The sequence below is a fragment of the Ruditapes philippinarum genome, unplaced genomic scaffold, assembly GCF_026571515.1.
Source record: "Ruditapes philippinarum isolate M1 unplaced genomic scaffold, ASM2657151v2 ctg74_1_1_1_1, whole genome shotgun sequence".
NCBI lineage: Eukaryota > Metazoa > Mollusca > Bivalvia > Venerida > Veneridae > Ruditapes > Ruditapes philippinarum.
Window position 1 is genome coordinate 128,854 of NW_026865153.1, and position 20,604 is coordinate 149,457.

A 20,604-nucleotide genomic window follows, 5' to 3' on the forward strand; every position below is an offset into this window, starting at 1 on the left:
GCAATGACATATGTGTAAATATCTCTTGCGATAAATGAATGTTTTGATTGTCTGTCACTGTCTATGTTAAAGACTGCTGTTGTTTTTATTTTCTAAAAGTGTGTCGTGAAATTACTACGCTTTTTGTTTTGTGATCTTGTTGATTTGTAACGAAAATGGCTACCACTCGTTATCAGGACAATTCCAAAATTACCTGACCGGTTTTAGCCGTAGAAACTATTAAGGAAAATGTTTGCTAGTGGTAGTCGAAAGCAAAGAGATTCTACAATCGAACAAGGTAAGTTATATGCCATTTATTACTGTAATTCGTTTATTAACCCATCCTGAACAGGTGATGACTGAACCTTCCTTTCTATTTTCAGAATTGTACTTTCTGATTGAGAGGTTTTTGTCGACTGGACCATGTAAGAGTGCCGCTACAGTAAGTAGTTTTCCTTATTTCGATTGCTGAATGCTTCATTAGTAGTATGTATTTCACATTTTGTTTCTATTTTCAGGTTTTACGCAGGGAATTGGACGAACATGGGGTAAGTACTCTACATAAAATTCATAGTAAAATAACCGGCAATTGCGGGTGTTTACGTTAGAAAATACGGGAAATGCGCATTTATTTTGAAAAAATTTTGTGAAGTACCTCTGAAATGACATTATTTGAAATTTGGCACAATTTTGTATTAATCTTTTTTCTTTCATTTTCACACAGCTGCTACCCAAAAGAATTGACTGGGAAGGAAGAGAACATGAAAGAAGTTTTGAAAGTTTGGTAAGATTCCCAAGAGCAATGGTGGCAAAAATGGCAAAATTTTATTTTTTAAATAATGTATCTTTTATTGATTAGTGGGTCAATTTAAAATGCTCGTTGCATAAAGATATTAATTATCTACCAAATGATGTAAAATTTTATTTTTTATTTCAGTTCTGTAATTATTAATTTTATTGGAAAACAGCCTTACAAATGCAGAGAAAGTAAATTAGATTGACCTTTTGACGTCATGGGACAGAGATTTACTCTGGACCAATGGTTATCAGGCTTTGAAAAATTGAAGGATTTTGATTGGTTGATACAAATAAGATTTTAACTCCAGTATAGTTTGTTTCTAAAGTAAGCGATCATGTCATCAGGAAATTAAAGTCTGTTTCAAAATGCATCAGCATTGTGGTTGTTTTTTGTGTAATTTCCGTATGTAACACAATTATGTTGTTTAACTTTTAGGTTAAAATGGGGTAAAATATCCATTTTATTTCAAATTCAAACAATTTTTCTTTCTCCAAGTATAATTAACTCGTAATATTGAAAACACATTAAACTGTGCAGTGTTGTTGGTACTACTTTTTCTAATAATAAATTATTCAGAGTTCATTAGCATTATATATTAAAAAGGTAATACAGGGTATTTCAAATGGAAACATCATAATTTAAACCTCATTTTTTTACATTTCAAAATGTTTGATTGTATAGTTTATTTTATAGTTTTTTTTAATTTTTTTGCTTTATTTTTTTAGAAAAATTCCCCTGTTGAAATGGGAAAAAAGTATATAGCACTTACTTTGTCCATATTTAGAAATAATGGCTTTTAAAGGGTTTAAAGCTAAATCTTAAGAAATAAGTTTGTCAGATTTAACAACAGAAAAATAATTTTGGTTACTTAATCTTATGGTCAATTTTCAAATTTGTAAGATAGAATGCGAATACAATATATAAACAGAATAAAATGTTCCAGAATAAACATCAAATTTTTTTTTATTTTTTTAAAGTTTTGTATAGGCTACCTCTCTTATTCTACTAATGAAATTTGAGTAAATGTTTACAGTATTGATTGAAACGTCAAGAACTTGTGCATAATCAATTGGTTTTCCAGTTGAATAATTTTTTGCTGAGTAATGGCCCTTAGATGAAAAAAGTGTTTTGACCTGTGAATGATTTTTGTGTCTCCTCCAAAACAGTAGCTGCAACATGCTTCAAAGTAACTGGCGGCAACCTCTAAATACAACTGCATAATTGGCTGTCATCAGATGACACGACACATGAGCACAGATCGCCTTTGTTGTTAAAATTCAAACAATAATTTTGTAGCAGTTAAATATAGCTTTATACACTTTTAAAGTAGAATGATATAAAAGCTACAGGTCAATGATTATGTTGAGAGAAAGAAACATATCTAGGGTGCTCTACTTTGTATAGAAGGTTAGAATATGAGATTCAGTCAACTCAAAATTGTAATCTTACATTTTCCTCAATTTTTAGCAAATTTTTGTTCATCTTATATTACCCTCAATTTTTAGCAATTTTTTATCAACTACTGCAAAAATGTCCAGTCTAAATGAATGAATTATGTGCTGTAATGCCAAGAAAAGAAACCTTTGGATACTTACCTACATAGTAGTGTGTTCATGTTTTTCTTATTTCAGCTGGAGCTTAATAAACATATTGGATGTGATCATTTACTGAAAATATGTCAGCGTTTAGGACCCCTAATGGACGAGAAAGTCCGGCCCAACATTATGGGAGTAAAGTCTCTGTTGGGTGCCGGCAGCCAGTCATTATTGCGCACACAGCTAGGTACGTATTTGTCTAAAATGTAAAATATGCCAAGTGATATTTACAAAGTTCTGCATGTTAAATCTTATTTTTAGAATTTGTTAAGATTTGCATCACAATTTGTTAAAGACTATAAATGAAGATGTTATTATGAATCTGCTAACAGTGATTCCGAATCAACAAAGTTGTTTAATGTCATAGATATTATAAATTATGTATTTATATAAATCTTCAAACAATTAATATTTGCATCACCTTAGTGCTGCATATTTCTAATTATATTTAATTTGTATTACAGATATGAAGAAATTGTCATGGCAACCACAAGCTCATTCGGCATTGCAGCATGGCTGTTCTGTATATCCCCCAGTAAACTTAGTCCCACCTAAATGGCGTAAGTGAATTTTCAAAACAAATCTTAATGTTAAAAAAAAATATAATACTGATATTCATACTCATTAATGAATAGGAAGGCATTATTATTGACATATTGAGTGAAATAGATCATGAAGGGTATTTGTATTGAACAGAATAATTGCCAGTTGCTCTTAAGTTTGAAATTCACAATATTTAATACTGACAAACTTGGCATAAACTTGTGATAATCAGAATCTAAACTTAAATAAACACAATCATGTACATTATGTTGTAAAAAATATGAATGTTTCGCAGAGTTACGTATGCATTGCTGTCTCATTAAATAGACTGTTGAGAAAGTAATATTCTTAAATATAACTGGCCAGTGCATTCTTTATGCAAGTTTATTATTCGATGTTGAATCTCTTTACTCCAGGAATAATTTACTTTAATTTTGACGTTTTTTTGTTTTCTAATACTGGTTCCTGGAGACAATTAAAATAACATATCTTAATTTTTTTCAGAAACTATTCATCGTGGCCGAGAGCTGACAGGCAGAACACATTTAGGTCATGTGATTCCAACGTGCATGTATACACGAATACAACAACATAGTCGGAAGCTTGGTCATCTTTCTGCTGTATATTGTGCTTTGTTTGATCGTACTGGACAATACATCTTCACTGTAAGTTTTCTTCTGGTTATACCAGTATGTCTGTTTTGTTAATACATGCAGATCAGTTTTTTGTACATGTATATTTTATACAGATGTTGTGTGTGTTGTATTTAAGTGTAGTTTGCATAGAATGGTAATATACCAGTTGTCTAATTTGCATATTTGACCACAATGTATTTAGTGTTGAGCTCTATATATCCTGCGAGATGGAAAAAAGTCAATGGTTTTATTACTCTGGTGCAAGGTCATCATTTGCATAGAAAAGAACTTGAGTAACATTACTTCAACAGAATTGGTTTATACTTAAAGTGACATTATGCTCATTTTTTCAATGTGAAGCTGAGGTGAATAAGCTATATATTTGAAAAGATTTATTATTTTAATGCTGATTGACCAATAATTGATGATTAGAAATGTTTAGGGTAGAATATAAAAACTGCCAAAAATATAAACAGACTGCCCCACTCTTTTTATCACCTGAGTGTTACCAATACATTGTGAAGAATATTCTGTGTGCCATGTGGGCTATTGAATATTGATTAAAAATAGAATATGAAATTGGAAACAAATATGACAAAATGTTATCTTATTTTGACGTTTACCTGTTCTCTCAACATTTACACTTGGCTAGGCATAATGTCACTTCAAAAACCTACTGTGGATATCTAATTATTTCAAATACAGGCAGCTGATGACGCCCTTGTGAAAATCTGGTGGGTATTTGACAGTCGTTTGAAGGCGACCATGAGGGGTCATGCAGGGGAGATTACTGATATGGCCATTAATTACGAGAATACCCTCCTGGCATCAGGTAGTTGTGATAAAACTGTCCGTGTATGGTGTCTAAAGTCTTGTGCACCTGCTGCCGTGTTATTAGGACATACTGGGATGATTACATCACTTCAGGTAAAATCTGGTTGATTTTCATAACAATATTGATTTTTAAATTATGTCACTAATGGCCTTCCATAGAAACAATTGGTATATAACAGCATGAGTTTTACATGTACTTGATAACTTAATATCAGCTCTACATACCTACATACATGTATTGATTTTACCTGGTTACAGTTGTGATATATGAAGGCATGTTACATAGTCCATGGGCAAATTATTGATGGAATTCCTTTTGTAACATTTGTTATGCAGTGTTTTTGAATTTGAATTTGAATTTTTTATATTCACTTTATTTATAAAATGAGTTATTATTTTTTGTCTCTGTCAACTCTTAGCCTGCTAGGGGCAACTCTTCTTACCCGTGCTGTCTGAACTGGCTTCATGGTATGCACTGTTAACTATTCAGTCAGTACATATTTTGAAATTTTTATTAAGGCACTCCACTGACATGTTTTAACATCACGGAATTGGAAATATGTTTCCATTATTTGTGTACCATTTGATGTATATCTAGACCAATAATTTTTCTGCAAATTTTTAGATCATTCCCTCTCCCCTTTTTTCCAGAATCATCATTTTTATTATGAAAAATAGCTCAAAAATGAAAATGCAATGCTTTTTACTCAAAGGGCTTTAAGAATGGCACACAAATCGATCTTTAATTTTATAATGAGATTTTTTCATTCAGTCTGTTAATAGCAATTTGGTTTCCGGAGCATAACTTAAGTTCCATTTGGCCCGCAATATTCAAACTTAATAGGATGATTGTCCATATTGGGTAGAAGACCCCTATTGATTTTGGGGTCACAAGGTCAAAGGTCAAGGTCACTATTATCTTAAAACTGAAAACAGTTTCCGGAACATTACTTAAGTTCCATTTGGCCCACAGTGTTCAAACTTCATAGTATGATTGTCCATATTGGGTAGAAGAGCCCTATTGATTTTGGCGTCACAAGGTCAAGGTCACTATCACCTTAAAACTGAAAACATTTTCCGGAGCATAACTTAAGTTCCATTTGGCCAACAATATTCATACTTCATAGGATAATTGTCCATATTGGGTAGAAGACCCATTTTTTTTTTGGGGGGTCACAAGGTCAAAGGTCACTATTACCTTAAAACTGAAAACAGTTTCCAGAACATAACTTAAGTTCCATTTGGCCCACATTGTTCAAACTTCATAGGATGATTGTCCATATTGGGTAGAAGACCCCTATTGATTTTGGGGTCACAAGGTCAAAGGTCAAGGTCATTATTACTTTAAACTGAAAACAGTTTCCATACCCTAACTTAAGTTCCATTTGGCCCTCATTGTTCAACTTCATAGGATGATTGTCTATATTGGGTAGAAGACCCCTATTGATTTTGGGGTCACAAGGTCAAAGTTCAAGGTCACTATTACCTTAAAACTGAAAACAGTTTCCGGAGCAAAACTTAAGTTCCATTTGGCCCACAATATTCAAACTTCATAGGAGGATTGCTATTTGAAGGAGGTAATACTTTATTTAATTCCCATGTCTTACAAATGCTTCATCCTTACTAAAAAAACAAAACACTTTGGGCATATAATGCTCCGCCTAGCGGTGCTCTTGTTTACCTTAGTGGAGCTCCTTAAAAATAATAAAGCTGGACAACTCAATTTATGCTTAACAGCATGTCAGTACATTAACTTATTATTGTTGCCCGTTTGTGTATCCATTTTATGAGAGGAAGTACAAGTAAAAAAGAAAAGCCAGTGTTTATATGGCAGTTTTGCACTGATTATTTTCTTCGTAAGGTGACAAAATCACGAGTCATGTTAGAATTAAAGATATAACTCTTTTGTGAAATCACATTTCATGAATTATGTATGGTTTGTACATCTATATTGTCTTTTGAAAAATTGGATATTTTTCAATTATTTGACAAATATTTATTTTAGTTTTCACAATGGTGAAAGAAACAGACGTTATCTCGCGTCCACTGGAGGAGATGCTTGCGTCTGCTTCTGGGAATGGAATGTCACTGATAATTCTTTTAAGTAAGTACTTCAGGAGATACATGTTTTTTCTTTCAAGTTTGCATAATATTTTTAAGTATAAATGAAATATGAAAGTATAAGGTATATATGAAATATAAACATGTTAGCTTGATAAAATATTTACATTTGTTGGTGTAAATAAAATATGAGCATATTAAGGTATAAATAAAATATGAACATATTTGATAAGTTTTCAAACTCTTTATGTCATTTTACTTTTAAACATATATTTGTGAGAACAGTTTGTCAAGACTACTTCTTTGTGTTAAGAATTTTGAAAATTTCTTTAACACTTATGCTTCTGGAATCAAAAGAGATAAGCTTTTGTCACTAGTATAGAGCCAGGGCAGTCTGTGTATTTGTGCCGTCTGATCAAACTTTATAGCTAGCAATTTGGTTTCCGGAGCATAACTTAAGTTCCATTTGGCCCGCAATATTCAAACTTAATAGGATGATTGTCCATATTGGGTAGAAGACCCCTATTGATTTTGGGGTCACAAGGTCAAAGGTCAAGGTCACTATTATCTTAAAACTGAAAACAGTTTCCGGAACATTACTTAAGTTCCATTTGGCCCACAGTGTTCAAACTTCATAGTATGATTGTCCATATTGGGTAGAAGAGCCCTATTGATTTTGGCGTCACAAGGTCAAGGTCACTATCACCTTAAAACTGAAAACAGTTTCCGGAGCATAACTTAAGTTCCATTTGGCCAACAATATTCAAACTTCATAGGATAATTGTCCATATTGGGTAGAAGACCCATTTTGTTTTTGGGGTCACAAGGTCAAAGGTCAAGGTCACTATTACCTTAAAACTAAAAACAGTTTCCAGAACATAACTTAAGTTCCATTTGGCCCACAGTGTTCAAACTTCATAGGATGATTGTCCATATTGGGTAGAAGACCCCTATTGATTTCAAGGTCATTATTACTTTAAACTGAAAACAGTTTCCATACCCTAACGTAAGTTCCATTTGGCCCTCATTGTTCAACTTCATAGGATGATTGTCTATATTGGGTAGAACACCCCTATTGATTTTGGGGTCACATGGTCAAAGTTCAAGGTCACTATTACCTTAAAACTGAAAACAGTTTCCGGAGCATAACTTTAGTTCCATTTGGCCCACAATATTCAAACTTCATAGGAGGATTGCTATTTGAAGGAGGTAATACTTTATTTAATTCCCATGTCTTACAAATGCTTCATCCTTACTAAAAAAAACAAAACACTTTTGGGCATATAATGCTCCGCCTAGCGGTGCTCTTGTTTACCTTAGTGGAGCTCCTTAAAAATAATAAAGCTGGACAACTCAATTTATGCTTAACAGCATGTCAGTACATTAACTTATTATTGTTGCCCGTTTGTGTATCCATTTTATGAGAGGAAGTACAAGTAAAAAAGAAAAGCCAGTGTTTATTGGCAGTTTTGCACTGATTATTTTCTTCGTAAGGTGACAAAATCACGAGTCATGTTAGAATTAAAGATATAACTCTTTTGTGAAATCACATTTCATGAATTATGTATGGTTTGTACATCTATATTGTCTTTTGAGAAAATTGGATATTTTTCAATTATTTGACAAATATTTATTTTTAGTTTTCACCAATGGTGAAAGGAAATAGACGTTATCTCGCGTCCACTGGTGGAGATGCTTGCGTCTGCTTCTGGGAATGGAATGTCACTGATAATTCTTTTAAGTAAGTACTTCAGGAGATACATGTTATTTCTTTCAAGTTTGCATAATATTTTTAAGTATAAATGAAATATGAAAGTATAAGGTATATATGAAATATAAACATGTTAGCTTGATAAAATATTTACATTAGTGGGTGTAAATAAAATATGAACATATTAAGGTATAGATAAAATATGAACATATTTGATAAGTTTTCAAACTCTTTATGTCATTTTATTTTTAAACATATATTTGTGAGAACAGTTTGTCAAGACTACTTCTTTGTGTTAAGAATTTTGAAAATTTCTTTAACACTTATGCTTCTGGAATCAAAAGAGATAAGCTTTTGTCACTAGTATAGAGCCAGGGCAGTCTGTGTATTTGTGCCGTCTGATCAAACTTTATACTGATAGCCAACTAACTTTAAATTTTCTTCTTGATATCCCCAAATTGATAATGGACAGTTCCATAAATGAAAGCTAGACTGGTCCATTTAAGAAATTTAGCAGAGTTAATGTAAAGTCATTGTTACAACTGACATTTAATTAATTAAAGAGCTTTTATATTTCATGTTTTATATTTCCTTATTTCAGTGCTAGACCAGTGAAATATATAGAGAAATCTCGAGCAGGTGCACAGGTTTTATGCTCTTCATTTAGTCCAGGTGGAATGTTCTTTGCCGCAGGAAGTACTGACAATGTTATACGCATGTACCATTTTCACACAGGGTACCCGGAGAAGATAGGAGAACTTGAAAAACATACGGTAAGTTCAGTAACTTTATCATGCTCCATAAGCTTGTGCCTGAAATAATGCACGAAGTGGCACCTGAGGTCTTCCTCCACCAGTAAGCCGGAAAGCCCCTAAATGATCTCTACTGTGTTGATGTGAAATCAAACCAGCAACAAAAAATCATGCTCTATTAATTCTAGGGGAGCATATAACAATATTTTCAAGTACACACTAATATCATAAATATTTTTTAAAAAGGTACTTTGCATTGACAGATTTGTCAAGGTAGCTGAAGCTTAAAAAAGACTTTTATTCTTTCCCTCATAGTTCAATAAATATGCAAGTACATGTAATAAAGTGAGTATTTTGAAAATTCAAAGTTGATGGGATAGTTTGTTAAGTACAAGTTAAAGAGGTACTCAGGCAAATTTATGACAAAAATATCAAAATTATCTTATGTACTTGAATCACGCTAAAATGACATTTGTAAAAGTCCCAGCATGAATTTCTGTATAAATTCTATATAATTTGTGTTTGAAGCGTCAAAATATCTTTATATGTTGAACGAAATTTAGACGCCGACAGAATCACCGAGTAGTTTTAAAACTAGTTATGTGACTTGAACAAACCGTGCAAGTTACAATAATAGATATTGTGGATGTAGTATGATTGAAACAAACCTTATTCTTTCATTTGGCATGTTCTTAAATGTTTCCAGATAATTATTGTGACAATTATTGTGAAATCTTAAATGCTCTAACCTGACCCGCGGGGGTCAGGTTAGGAAAACCATCATATTATTCTTTATAAGGAAAAAAGTTTTGTTCATGTGACTGCCAAGTGTATTCATTTTGAGGAAATTTATAGATAAATGAATGAAAAATTCAAAATGAAGAAATGAAAATTTTGCCTGTGTATCCCTTTAAGAAATGCTTTAGATGATAACGGACAAGGAAGTCTAATTCAGATTTTGCAAGCCCTGATTAAATCTAGTTTCATTGTTTACAATTCCCTTAAAATCATTTTCAGGATCGTGTAGATAGCATTACTTATGCCAACAATGACAACAGATTTTTGAGTGGTAGTAAAGATGGTACGGCGTGTATCTGGAAGTTTGAGAGGAACGAGTGGCGTAGTTTAGTCCTAGATATGAACCTTATAGCACCAAAAAGGTATATAACCTCTCCAGTATGTTGTTTCATTAGTTTGTTATACTCTAGATGAAAAATATTTTAATGGAGCTCCAGTTTAATAAGGGTGCAAGATTTCATTTGCCTGAAATTGATGTTTTTCCTGGTCTTAAAAGCTCTCTTTTTGTGTATAAAATCAATTGAAATAATACTAAATTCAGGGCTTTCAGGTTTTCTGATATTTTTAACTTGCACCAATTCACTTAGGGTCAAAAACAAAGTCTAAAAACATAAAATTTGAGAATCTGACATAGATTAACTTAGGTACTTGAAACAGAAAATTTAAAAATTTGAAAGATAATATTAAAGAAGTATACTAAAGATTACATTAGTGCCATCTGATCATGGTCTTAACTCTTTACTATTTAGTCAGTACATATTGTGAAATTATAACTAATAATAATGGAGGCCTTAGAGTGAATAAAAGTTTGTTGTTGTAAAAAAATAATGAATGGTTGTGTCCTGATTAACGGATGGTCAAGACCATTTAAGATATTTTGCATGGTAAGGGTTTAGAAAGTTTTAACTCTGAATACTAGTTGGGAACAATTATATGCATTGATTGATTAAAATCAGTCAACTTTTCTACAGTGTCGTAGATGGTTATAATAATTGAATTTTTCTGTATATAAGAATATACAATGTATCTACTCAGGGAAAATGACAGTGACGATGAAGAAGAAGAGAAGAAAAAAGCTAAAAATAAAACACGTAATGACAATAATGACGATGATGAACTAGATGAAGACGGTAAACCACAGAAGTTAAAAGTTACGATGGTTGGATGGAATATTGACGATACTCTAGTGATGACTGCGATCAACGATCACTCACTAAAAGTCTGGTGCTCGTTTACCGGAAAATTGCTGTACAGACTTAGGGTATGTCATTAATATTTATATACTGGCATGTATAAATCTGATATTCTAATCCATCATTTTGTTAATTGTTTATTATTTGAGCCGCGTCACGAGAAAACCAACATAATGGGTTTGCCACCAGCATGGATCCAGACCAGCCTGCGCATCGGGATCAGGATCCATGCTGTTCATTTACTAACTATTTAACAAGTAGAGAAACTGATAGCGAACAGCATGGATCCTGATCAGACTGCGAGGATGTGCAGACTGGTCTGGATCCATGCTGGTCGCAAACCCATTATGTTGGTTTTGTCGTGACACGGCTCATTTGTATGTCGAGTATACAGTTAGTCAAATATTGTAGTTTTCTATTTTCCTACTTAGTAACAGCATTTTCTTTTAAATTTCATGACCGGGAATAAAACTTACAGGATAAAATTTTTTAGATATTTATTGAAGAAGCAGTTCCCATTGAAATATATTGAAATGTTGTAAAATTGAAACTTGAGGGGTTTTTTTCAGGGCCATAATGAGGAAGTGTTTGTATTGGAGCCTAATCCAATAGATGCACGCATCATGATGAGTGCCGGACATGATGGTTGTATCTTTATTTGGGATGTCATCAAAGGTCGACAAGTCAAAAGATTTTTCAATCGAGTAAGTATTATGTTTACTGATTATAACATTTTGAGCCAAATGTAAATTATATGTTGTTATTGTGTTTAGTGAAAAAGATGAGAGAAAACTACAGAAAAATGTTGTTTTTTTTTTAAAATTTTTATCTTGAACTTTCTACTTTAAAGTTTTCTATCATTCTAATTTATAAAAAAGGGCGGCAAAATTGTCAAAAGGATAATGTTGACTAAAATTCTATGATGACTGATTTTACAATATCTCCACTGTAATTCTTTAATGAGCCGCATCATGACAAAACCAACATAATGGGTTTGCGACCAGCATGGATCCAGACCAGCCTGCGCATCCGTGCAGTCTGATCAGGATCCATGCTGTTCGCTATTAGTTTCTCTACTTGTTATAGGGTCTGTAAGCGAACAGCATGGATCCTGATCAGACTGCGCGGATGCGCAGGCTGGTCTGGATCCATGCTGGTCGCAAACCCATAATGTTGGTTTTGTCATGACGCGGCTCAAATGTTTTAATTGAAGGCTGAATTACAGGAGTTTAGCCAATGAAAACTTCTGGAAAGGGTGAAGAAGTTGTTTCCTTTTTCAAGTAAGCAAGACATTGTGCCTAACGAGATCAATGGTCCTATAATGACATTCACGTATTGCTTTAACAATCTGATATTTAAAGTTACATGTATATAAAAAGCATGATAAATTTGTTTGTTTCATTGTTTTCATAATAGATTGAAGGTCAAGGTCATGGTGCTGTGTTTGATTGTAAATTCTCACCGGATGGAACAATGTTCACAGCTACAGATTCTCATGGACAGATGATGATTTATGGATATGGGGAGAATGAAAGGTGTAACAAGGTAAGATTTTTTTTTCCTGTATAGTTCTAAATAAAGCTTTTTCACAAATTTACAAGTAAAAAAAAAATCTTAACATAGTATCAGCTTTTATATCCAAAGGCTTTGATGACAATTTAACATTAGTTATAAAAATAAATAAATAAATCTTTAAAGAATTTACAAATATATAGACCGTAGATATTGATTCAATTGGCGCGAGAAAGTGGTTCTTTAATATTCAATGGATCACAAGTAAAATGTATAGTTAAATCAATTTTTACCACTTGAATAATAATGAAAGAAATATGTGAAAAATTATTTTATTCTATTTTAGCTTCCAGATCAACTGTTTTTCCATACCGACTACCGTCCACTCATTAGAGACTCGAACAACTATGTCCTGGATGAGCAGACACAGCAGGCACCGCACCTGATGCCATCCCCATTCCTAGTGGACATTGATGGCAACCCATACCCACCAATCATGCAGAGGCTCGTACCTGGTCGAGAAAACTGCCGAGATGACCAGCTTATACCAGAAGTTGCTGTCAATGAAGAAGGTAATGATTACATCCTTCAGAATTGTTTATGCCAACAGGCAGAGAAATGCTATCATATATCTGTTCATTAAACACTTGAGTTTCAGGCATATCAGCCACATGTCAGAGGTTTTAAAATAAGAAACTAATGGCATCAGAGCAATTTATATCTAATTCAGCTTGAATTCCATTTCTGTTATGTAAAGTTAACAAGATGAAAATACAAATTTAATAACAGTTTTAGTGAAAATTATAAGAATGGTGCAAAATGTAAAAACAAAAAAAAATGAATGAATATTTGTCTTGAAAAATGAATTCCTTTAAATATGGATGCTTTTAAATGTACCTCAGGTGGATTATTTAATCTTATTACTATTTTGTGCTTTAAAATGTGCAATGGAGCAGCATGTTTTTTTTTTCACCTTTAGGTCTTTATTATCTTGGTGGTCATTCTATGACTAAACCCATCACAAATATATAGATAAAAAGTTAATGTATCTTAGTTAATATTTTTTCATTTGATACATGTAGGTGAGCAAGAGGTAATGGGTGATCGTGTACCTGAACCAGCAGAGGAACACGCAGCAGAAGCCAGAGTAGAACCGGAACCAGGCCCTATTACTGAACATGAGAGTAATGAACCGGGTACCAGTGGTGAGGTACAGCCTAATATACGTGCCAGTATAGATCAGATGATCGAACAGTTGGCACGGGAACAAGATCAGCGACTTGCTGCACGTGGGGAGATACCACTAAGCTCGCCACCTCCACAGATGAGATCACCAAGAGCAGGACCTTCTAGGTTGAATTCAGGTCTGACTCCTTAATATTGATAATCGCTGTTTAATTAACAATGAACTCCTTAAAAAAAAACTATTAAAATTTGTATTCAATCTCATTCATAATTATTTATGTGTGAAAAAAGCACTTCATTTCAATTCTATCAAAACTCTAGGTCCCTGACCTTAAATAGTGCATCACCTGTTGAAATTCACCACAATAAAAAAAACATTTACAGAAATTACCATGTTTAATCACTTATTAATAAATGCCACCTGCACAACGACACATGCAGCAAAGCCTGTTCAACATAAGCATTTAGTATAGGGGTTGAATTAGCAAGGTAAGTTCTTTAATTCAAGAATGTAATGATATCCATTGACAGCAAGGTATTCATTTAGTGGTGGCATGAAGGACTGTATAGGCTTTGATAAACATACGTATATCTGCACAACCTGACATGATACTTTTATTTCAAAACAGTAACAGGAACGAGTGGTTCACACATGGTTGGTATGAGAAGAGTTGGCGAGACAGAGGGAGTACGGCAGTCGCTAGGCAACATTTTACAAGTGTCCACATCAAAAGATCTAGTTGCTCTCAGTAGACGCATGGTCATACGAGGAATGGACCCTGCTGTTCTTAAGTAAGGAATTTTTTCCATTGATTATTATGAATCAATGCCTGAAAAAGTTCAATAAGAATGTATAAGAATTATTTCAATGATTCCATACAAAGTGAAAAATTTAAGTCCTAATATTTATCAATGAAATATATAAATATTTGAATTTTTCTGCTTTTAAGTTTTGGTTGTTTGGTTTTTGATTCAACAGAAGTCTTTTGTTTGCTTAAATAATTTAGCCCTGTGTAATTTCATACTGAAAATTTTATCAATAGTTCATCAAAAAATGGTTTCAGAGGAGCTTTTTAGTTTCAATATTAATAATATAAAAAACAAAAAAAACTATTTTAGAAAAAGCGAGGAAAAACGAATAGCTCATGCCGAAATTGAGGTGCGGCAATACATACTGGAGAAAAGAAAGAAGAATCTGGTAGTTAGACGAGACAGTTCTGTAAGTACAGTATGACCGTTTGACCTTATGCTCTCCAACCACATTTTCCCGCCATTTTTCGGTCATCAGACGCTCATTTCATATTACAGTTAATTTAAATAATTAATTTTGTCTGATATTTTTAGTTCTTTTTGGTTTATATGATTTATGATTAGTAGATAAAAAAAATGTTCTTTACAAGCTAGCATATGATAAGTGATAATATGTTGTGTTGACATGTAGGAAGTAAAATTTCTTTATAGTGTCGATCATGCGTTTTCATAGCAAGCTTTCACGTTTATCATCATCACATGATACACATGGCTTTGCTTTGACATCTTACATTCACTTAAAAATTCATTTATTTGTCATTTGACGTCATTTGATCGTAGCTGTTGGTACATTATCATTAATCATGTATTTCATGAGAGCATAGTTTCAGGGTCATCATACTGTATACACAGGCCACAGCATATGTGTAATCTATAGTTAGTCACCCTATGTTGTAACAATGCATAAGTGTACACGGAACTCACTGCATATGTGTAATCTATAGTTAGTCACCCTATGTTGTAACAATGCATGTGTGTACACGGAGCTCACAGCATATGTGTAATCTATAGTTACTCACCCTATGTTGTAACAATGCATGTGTGTACACGGAGCTCACAGCATATGTGTAATCTATAGTTAGTCACCCTATGTTGTAACAATGCATGTGTGTACACGGAGCTCACAGCATATGTGTAATCTATAGTTAGTCACCCTATGTTGTAACTATGCATATGTGTACACGGAACTCACAGCAAATATGTAATCTATAGTTAGTCACCCTATGTTGTAACTATGCATATGTGTACATAGATCTCACAGCATATTTGTAACCTGTTGTAACACTGCTAGTGTATTCACGGACCTTACAGCATATGTGTAATCTATAGTTAGTCACCGAGTGTTGTAACCATGCATGTTTGTATGCAGATTTCGAAGCATAAGGTAACTGATAGTTAGTCGTCTTATATTGTTATCATGCATGTACACACACAGACCTTACAGCATATGTGTAATCTATAGTTAGTCACGCAAAGTTGTAACAATGCATGTTTGTATATGTTTGTCTCACTGTATATGTTTAATCTGTAGTTAGTCACCCTATATTTAAACCACAGGGCTCACACACATTCATGTAACTTTTTATGTGTATTCACAGGGTTCACAGAATATGTGTTATCTATGGTCACCCTATGTTGTAACAATTCATGTGTAAATACAGAGCCTACAACATTGTGACCATGGATGTGTATACACAGGGCTCACAGCATATGTGTACTCTTTAGTCACCCTATGTTGTAACAATTCATATGTAAATACAGAGCTCACAACATATGTGTAATTTGTAGTATGTCACCCATTGTTGAACATTATTGCATATGTATTCAAAGACCTTGTAGCATATATGTAATCTATATCTAGTCACCCTTGTTTTTAACTACATTGTAAGCATGTATGATCACAGGGTTCACTCTATATGTGTTATATGTAGTTGTTCACTAATTCTGCATGTGTGTAGAACCAAAGCATACATCGGTATGTTCTATAATATGTTTAACCTGTAGTTAATCACTATATATAGTAACAAGGCTTATATATTCCTAGAAATATAATATAAATGTAATCTGTAGATAGCCCTAGTGTGACATGTACATGATTTATACACGAATAAATCAGGATCATGTTCACTTAGCCCACAATATAAAAGTATGATCAGTCAAGCATGTTGTTTATTGTGTACATGTAGTATTAACATATCATGTAATATAAGTTCCTCCTTTGCGGGAAGACATCATATCCATTTCACTTCCTCTCTAATTTTTGTAGCCATTTTACTTCCTCTGTAATTTTTATAGCCATTTTACTTCCTCTGTAATTTTTATAGCCATTTCACTTCCTCTGTAATTTTTATAGCCATTTCACTTCCTCTGTAATTTTATAGCCATTTTACTTCCTCTGTAATTTTTATTGCCATTTCATTTCCTCTGTAATTTTTATTGCCATTTCATTTCCTCTGTAATTATGTCTCCCCCACCTCGGGGGGAGACATATTGTTTTTGCCCTGTCCGTCCGTCCGTCAGTCCGTCCGTCCGTCAGTCCGTCAGTCCGTCCGTCCATTCTTCGTTTCCGGACGATAACTAGAGTTCCTTTTGACCTACAGCTCTCAAACTTCATAGGATGAATGGTCTTATTGAGCAGATGATCCCTATTGTTTTTGGGGTCAGTAGTTCAAAGGTCAAGGTCACAGTGACCGTTGGTCAATTTCTCGTTTCCGGATGATAACTAGAGTTCCTTTTGACCTACAGCCCTCAAACTTCATAGGATGATTGGTCTTATAGAGCTGATGATCCCTATTGTTTTTGGGGTCAGTAGTTCAAAGGTCAAGGTCACAGTGACCGTTGGTCAATTTCTCGTTTCCGGATGATAACTAGAGTTCCTTTTGACCTACAGCCCTCAAACTTCATAGGATGATTGGTCTTATAGAGCTGATGATCCCTATTGTTTTTGGGTCAGTAGGTCAAAGGTCAAGGTCACACTGACCGTTGGTCAATTTCTCGTTTCCGGATGATAACTAGAGTTCCTTTAGACCTACAGACCTCAAACTTCATAGGATGATTGGTCTTATTGAGCAGATGATCCTATTGTTTTTGGGGTCAGTAGTTCAAAGGTCAAGGTCACAGTGACCGTTGGTCAATTTCTCGTTCCGGATGATAACTAGAGTTCCTTTTGACCTACAGCCCTCAAACTTCATAGGATGATTGGTCTTATAGAGCAGATGATCCCTATTGTTTTTGGGGTCAGTAGGTCAAAGGTCAAGGTCACAGTGACCGTTGGTCAATTTCTCATTTCCGGATGATAACTAGAGTTCCTTTTGACCTACAACCCTCAAACTTCATAGGATGATTGGTCTTATTAATCAAATGATCCCTATTGTTTTAATGGTCAGTAGGTCAAAGGTCAAGGTCACAGCGACCGTTGCAGTGGGGGAGACATGCGCTTTTTTACAAAAGCATCCTCTAGTTTTTATAGCTATTTTACTTCCTCTGTAATTTTTATTGCCATTTCACTTCTTCTGTAATTTTTATTGCCATTTCATTCCTCTGTAATTTTTATAGCCATTTCACTTCCTCTGTAATTTTTATAGCCACTTCACTTCTTCTGTAATTTTATAGCTATTTCACTTCCTTTGTAATTTTATAGCTATTTCACTTCCTCTGTAGTCTTTATAGCCATTTCACTTCTTCTGTAATTTTATAGCTATTTCACTTCCTCTGTAATTTTTATAGCCATTTCACTTCTTCTGTAATTTTTATACCATTTCACATCCTCTGTAATTTTTATAGCCATTTCACTTCCACTGTAATTTTTATAGCCATTTCACTTCCTCTGTAATTTTAATAGCCATTTCACTTCCTCTGTAATTTTATAGCCATTTCATTTCCTCTGTAATTTTTATAGCCATTTCACTTCCACTGTAATTTTTATAGCCATTTCACTTCCTCTGTAATTTTTATAGCCATTTCACTTCTTCTGTAATTTTTATAGCCATTTCACTTCTTCTGTAATTTTTATTGCCATTTTACTTCCTCTGTAATTTTCATAGCCATTTCACTTCCTCTTTAATTTCTATTGCCATTTCACTTCCTCTTTAATTATGTCTCCCCCACCTCGGGGGGAGACATATTGTTTTTGCCCTGTCCGTCCGTCCGTCCGTCAGTCCGTCAGTCCGTCCGTCCATTCTTCGTTTCCGGACGATAACTAGAGTTCCTTTTGACCTACAGCCCTCAAACTTCATAGGATGATTGGTCTTATAGAGCTGATGATCCCTATTGTTTTTGGGGTCAGTAGGTCAAAGGTCAAGGTCACACTGACCGTTGGTCAATTTCTCGTTTCCGGATGATAACTAGAGTTCCTTTAGACCTACAGACCTCAAACTTCATAGGATGATTGGTCTTATTGAGCAGATGATCCCTATTGTTTTTGGGGTCAGTAGTTCAAAGGTCAAGGTCACAGTGACCGTTGGTCAATTTCTCGTTTCCGGATGATAACTAGAGTTCCTTTTGACCTACAGCCCTCAAACTTCATAGGATGATTGGTCTTATAGAGCAGATGATCCCTATTGTTTTTGGGGTCAGTAGGTCAAAGGTCAAGGTCACAGTGACCGTTGGTCAATTTCTCATTTCCGGATGATAACTAGAGTTCCTTTTGACCTACAACCCTCAAACTGGGGGGAGACATATTGTTTTTGCCCTGTCCGTCCGTCCGTCAGTCCGTCCGTCCATTCTTCGTTTCCGGACAAGACTAGAGTTCCTTTTGACCTACAGCTCTCAAACTTCATAGGATGATTGGTCTTATTGAGCAGATGATCCCTATTGTTTTTGGGGTCAGTAGTTCAAAGGTCAAGGTCACAGTGACCGTTGGTCTACACGTTCTCTGGATGTGGTGAATTTTTGTTTCAAGTATCTACCAGAGAGGCTTCATTGTGAAAACGAGTGGAGTCATCCCAACACACTACAGTTATCATGATTTTACATACATTGTAATTTGAGTTGTCTTTCAATAGTGTAAAAAAATCTGACAATATGAACGTTTGTTTCAAGTATCATCAAAATCCTTTAAAGGTTTGAAGAATTATGGAGCAGACACAATTTCATTTAATTTCATTTGTGAAACTATATATGATATGACCATCAAGTGCAATTTCGTTTGACGCCCGCCTGCCATACGCTGATTGAATAACCAGGATTTTCAAAATTGAATACCTGGTTAAAAACAAACAGTTTAGGAAGCATCTTCTCATACAACCTTAACAATAGAAACCATCCATAGACAGCCTTCATTGAAGTGACTACCGGGTATTTACATTATCTTATCTCCATTTCCATTCCTGTTTCCATTCACAGTTATTCTCAGCAGTGGGGGAGACATGCGCTTTTTTACAAAAGCATCCTCTAGTTTCTATTGCCATTTCATTTCCTCTGTAATTTTTATTGCCATTTCATTTCCTCTGTAATTTTCATAGCCATTTCACTTCTTCTGTAATTTTTATACCATTTCACATCCTCTGTAATTTTCATAGCCATTTCACTTCTTCTGTAATTTTTATACCATTTCACATCCTCTGTAATTTTCATAGCCATTTCACTTCTGTAATTTTATAGCCATTTCACTTCTTCTGTAATTTTCATAGCCATTTCACTTCTTCTGTAATTTTATAGCCATTTCACTTCTTCTGTAATTTTCATAGCCATTTCACTTCTTCTGTAATTTAATAGCCATTTCACTTCTTCTGTAATTTTTATACCATTTCACATCCTCTGTAATTTTCATAGCCATTTCACTTCTTCTGTAATTTTCATAGCCATTTCACTTCATCTGTAGCTTTTATATCCATGTACCAAGCAGATCTATTTTGTTTTACCAAGCCCGTCTGCTTAGTTCAGCAATGTTCTTCAGAGGTTCGGAAAGCTTTTACATTATAATAGAAAACACATAAGTACTGGTGCATTGTCCAGGAACAGTGGTTTAGTTGATAACTGGCCAAAATATTACTATTATTTAAGTTTGAAATATAGTAAAAATCTAAATATTAACACAAGGGAAAGGCAACACAAACATTTTAAACCATTATCAAACTTGCATGTGTACTGAATTTACATATTATAGTAGTCTAACCATTTGTCACTAATGATAAAAATTTGTTACCATTTCTATTTTAATATCTTCTATATACATGTACCTGCTACATTCATAGACC

At 33.9% G+C, this 20,604-nt stretch overlaps 1 protein-coding gene across 3 annotated transcripts in view; it reads left to right on the forward strand.

Moving 5' to 3' along the window:
• Positions 1 to 119: 119 nt before the first annotated feature.
• The window catches only part of LOC132728024 (bromodomain and WD repeat-containing protein 3-like), a 42,001-nt gene continuing 21,516 nt past the window's right edge, over positions 120 to 20,604 (forward strand). For 2 of the 3 annotated variants that reach the window (XM_060713632.1, XM_060713635.1), the window contains exons 1-18: positions 120 to 277; positions 363 to 421; positions 498 to 527; positions 704 to 763; positions 2,410 to 2,560; positions 2,838 to 2,933; positions 3,421 to 3,581; positions 4,257 to 4,478; positions 8,087 to 8,187; positions 8,759 to 8,930; positions 9,927 to 10,069; positions 10,743 to 10,968; positions 11,470 to 11,604; positions 12,317 to 12,445; positions 12,759 to 12,984; positions 13,495 to 13,776; positions 14,227 to 14,389; positions 14,717 to 14,816. In XM_060713632.1, coding sequence (XP_060569615.1) covers positions 229 to 277; positions 363 to 421; positions 498 to 527; positions 704 to 763; positions 2,410 to 2,560; positions 2,838 to 2,933; positions 3,421 to 3,581; positions 4,257 to 4,478; positions 8,087 to 8,187; positions 8,759 to 8,930; positions 9,927 to 10,069; positions 10,743 to 10,968; positions 11,470 to 11,604; positions 12,317 to 12,445; positions 12,759 to 12,984; positions 13,495 to 13,776; positions 14,227 to 14,389; positions 14,717 to 14,816 — 2,505 coding nt within the window. In that variant the 5' untranslated portion in view covers positions 120 to 228. The remainder of the gene's footprint in view (positions 278 to 362; positions 422 to 497; positions 528 to 703; positions 764 to 2,409; positions 2,561 to 2,837; positions 2,934 to 3,420; positions 3,582 to 4,256; positions 4,479 to 8,086; positions 8,188 to 8,758; positions 8,931 to 9,926; positions 10,070 to 10,742; positions 10,969 to 11,469; positions 11,605 to 12,316; positions 12,446 to 12,758; positions 12,985 to 13,494; positions 13,777 to 14,226; positions 14,390 to 14,716; positions 14,817 to 20,604) is intronic. The other variant, XM_060713634.1, reaches the window with a different exon arrangement.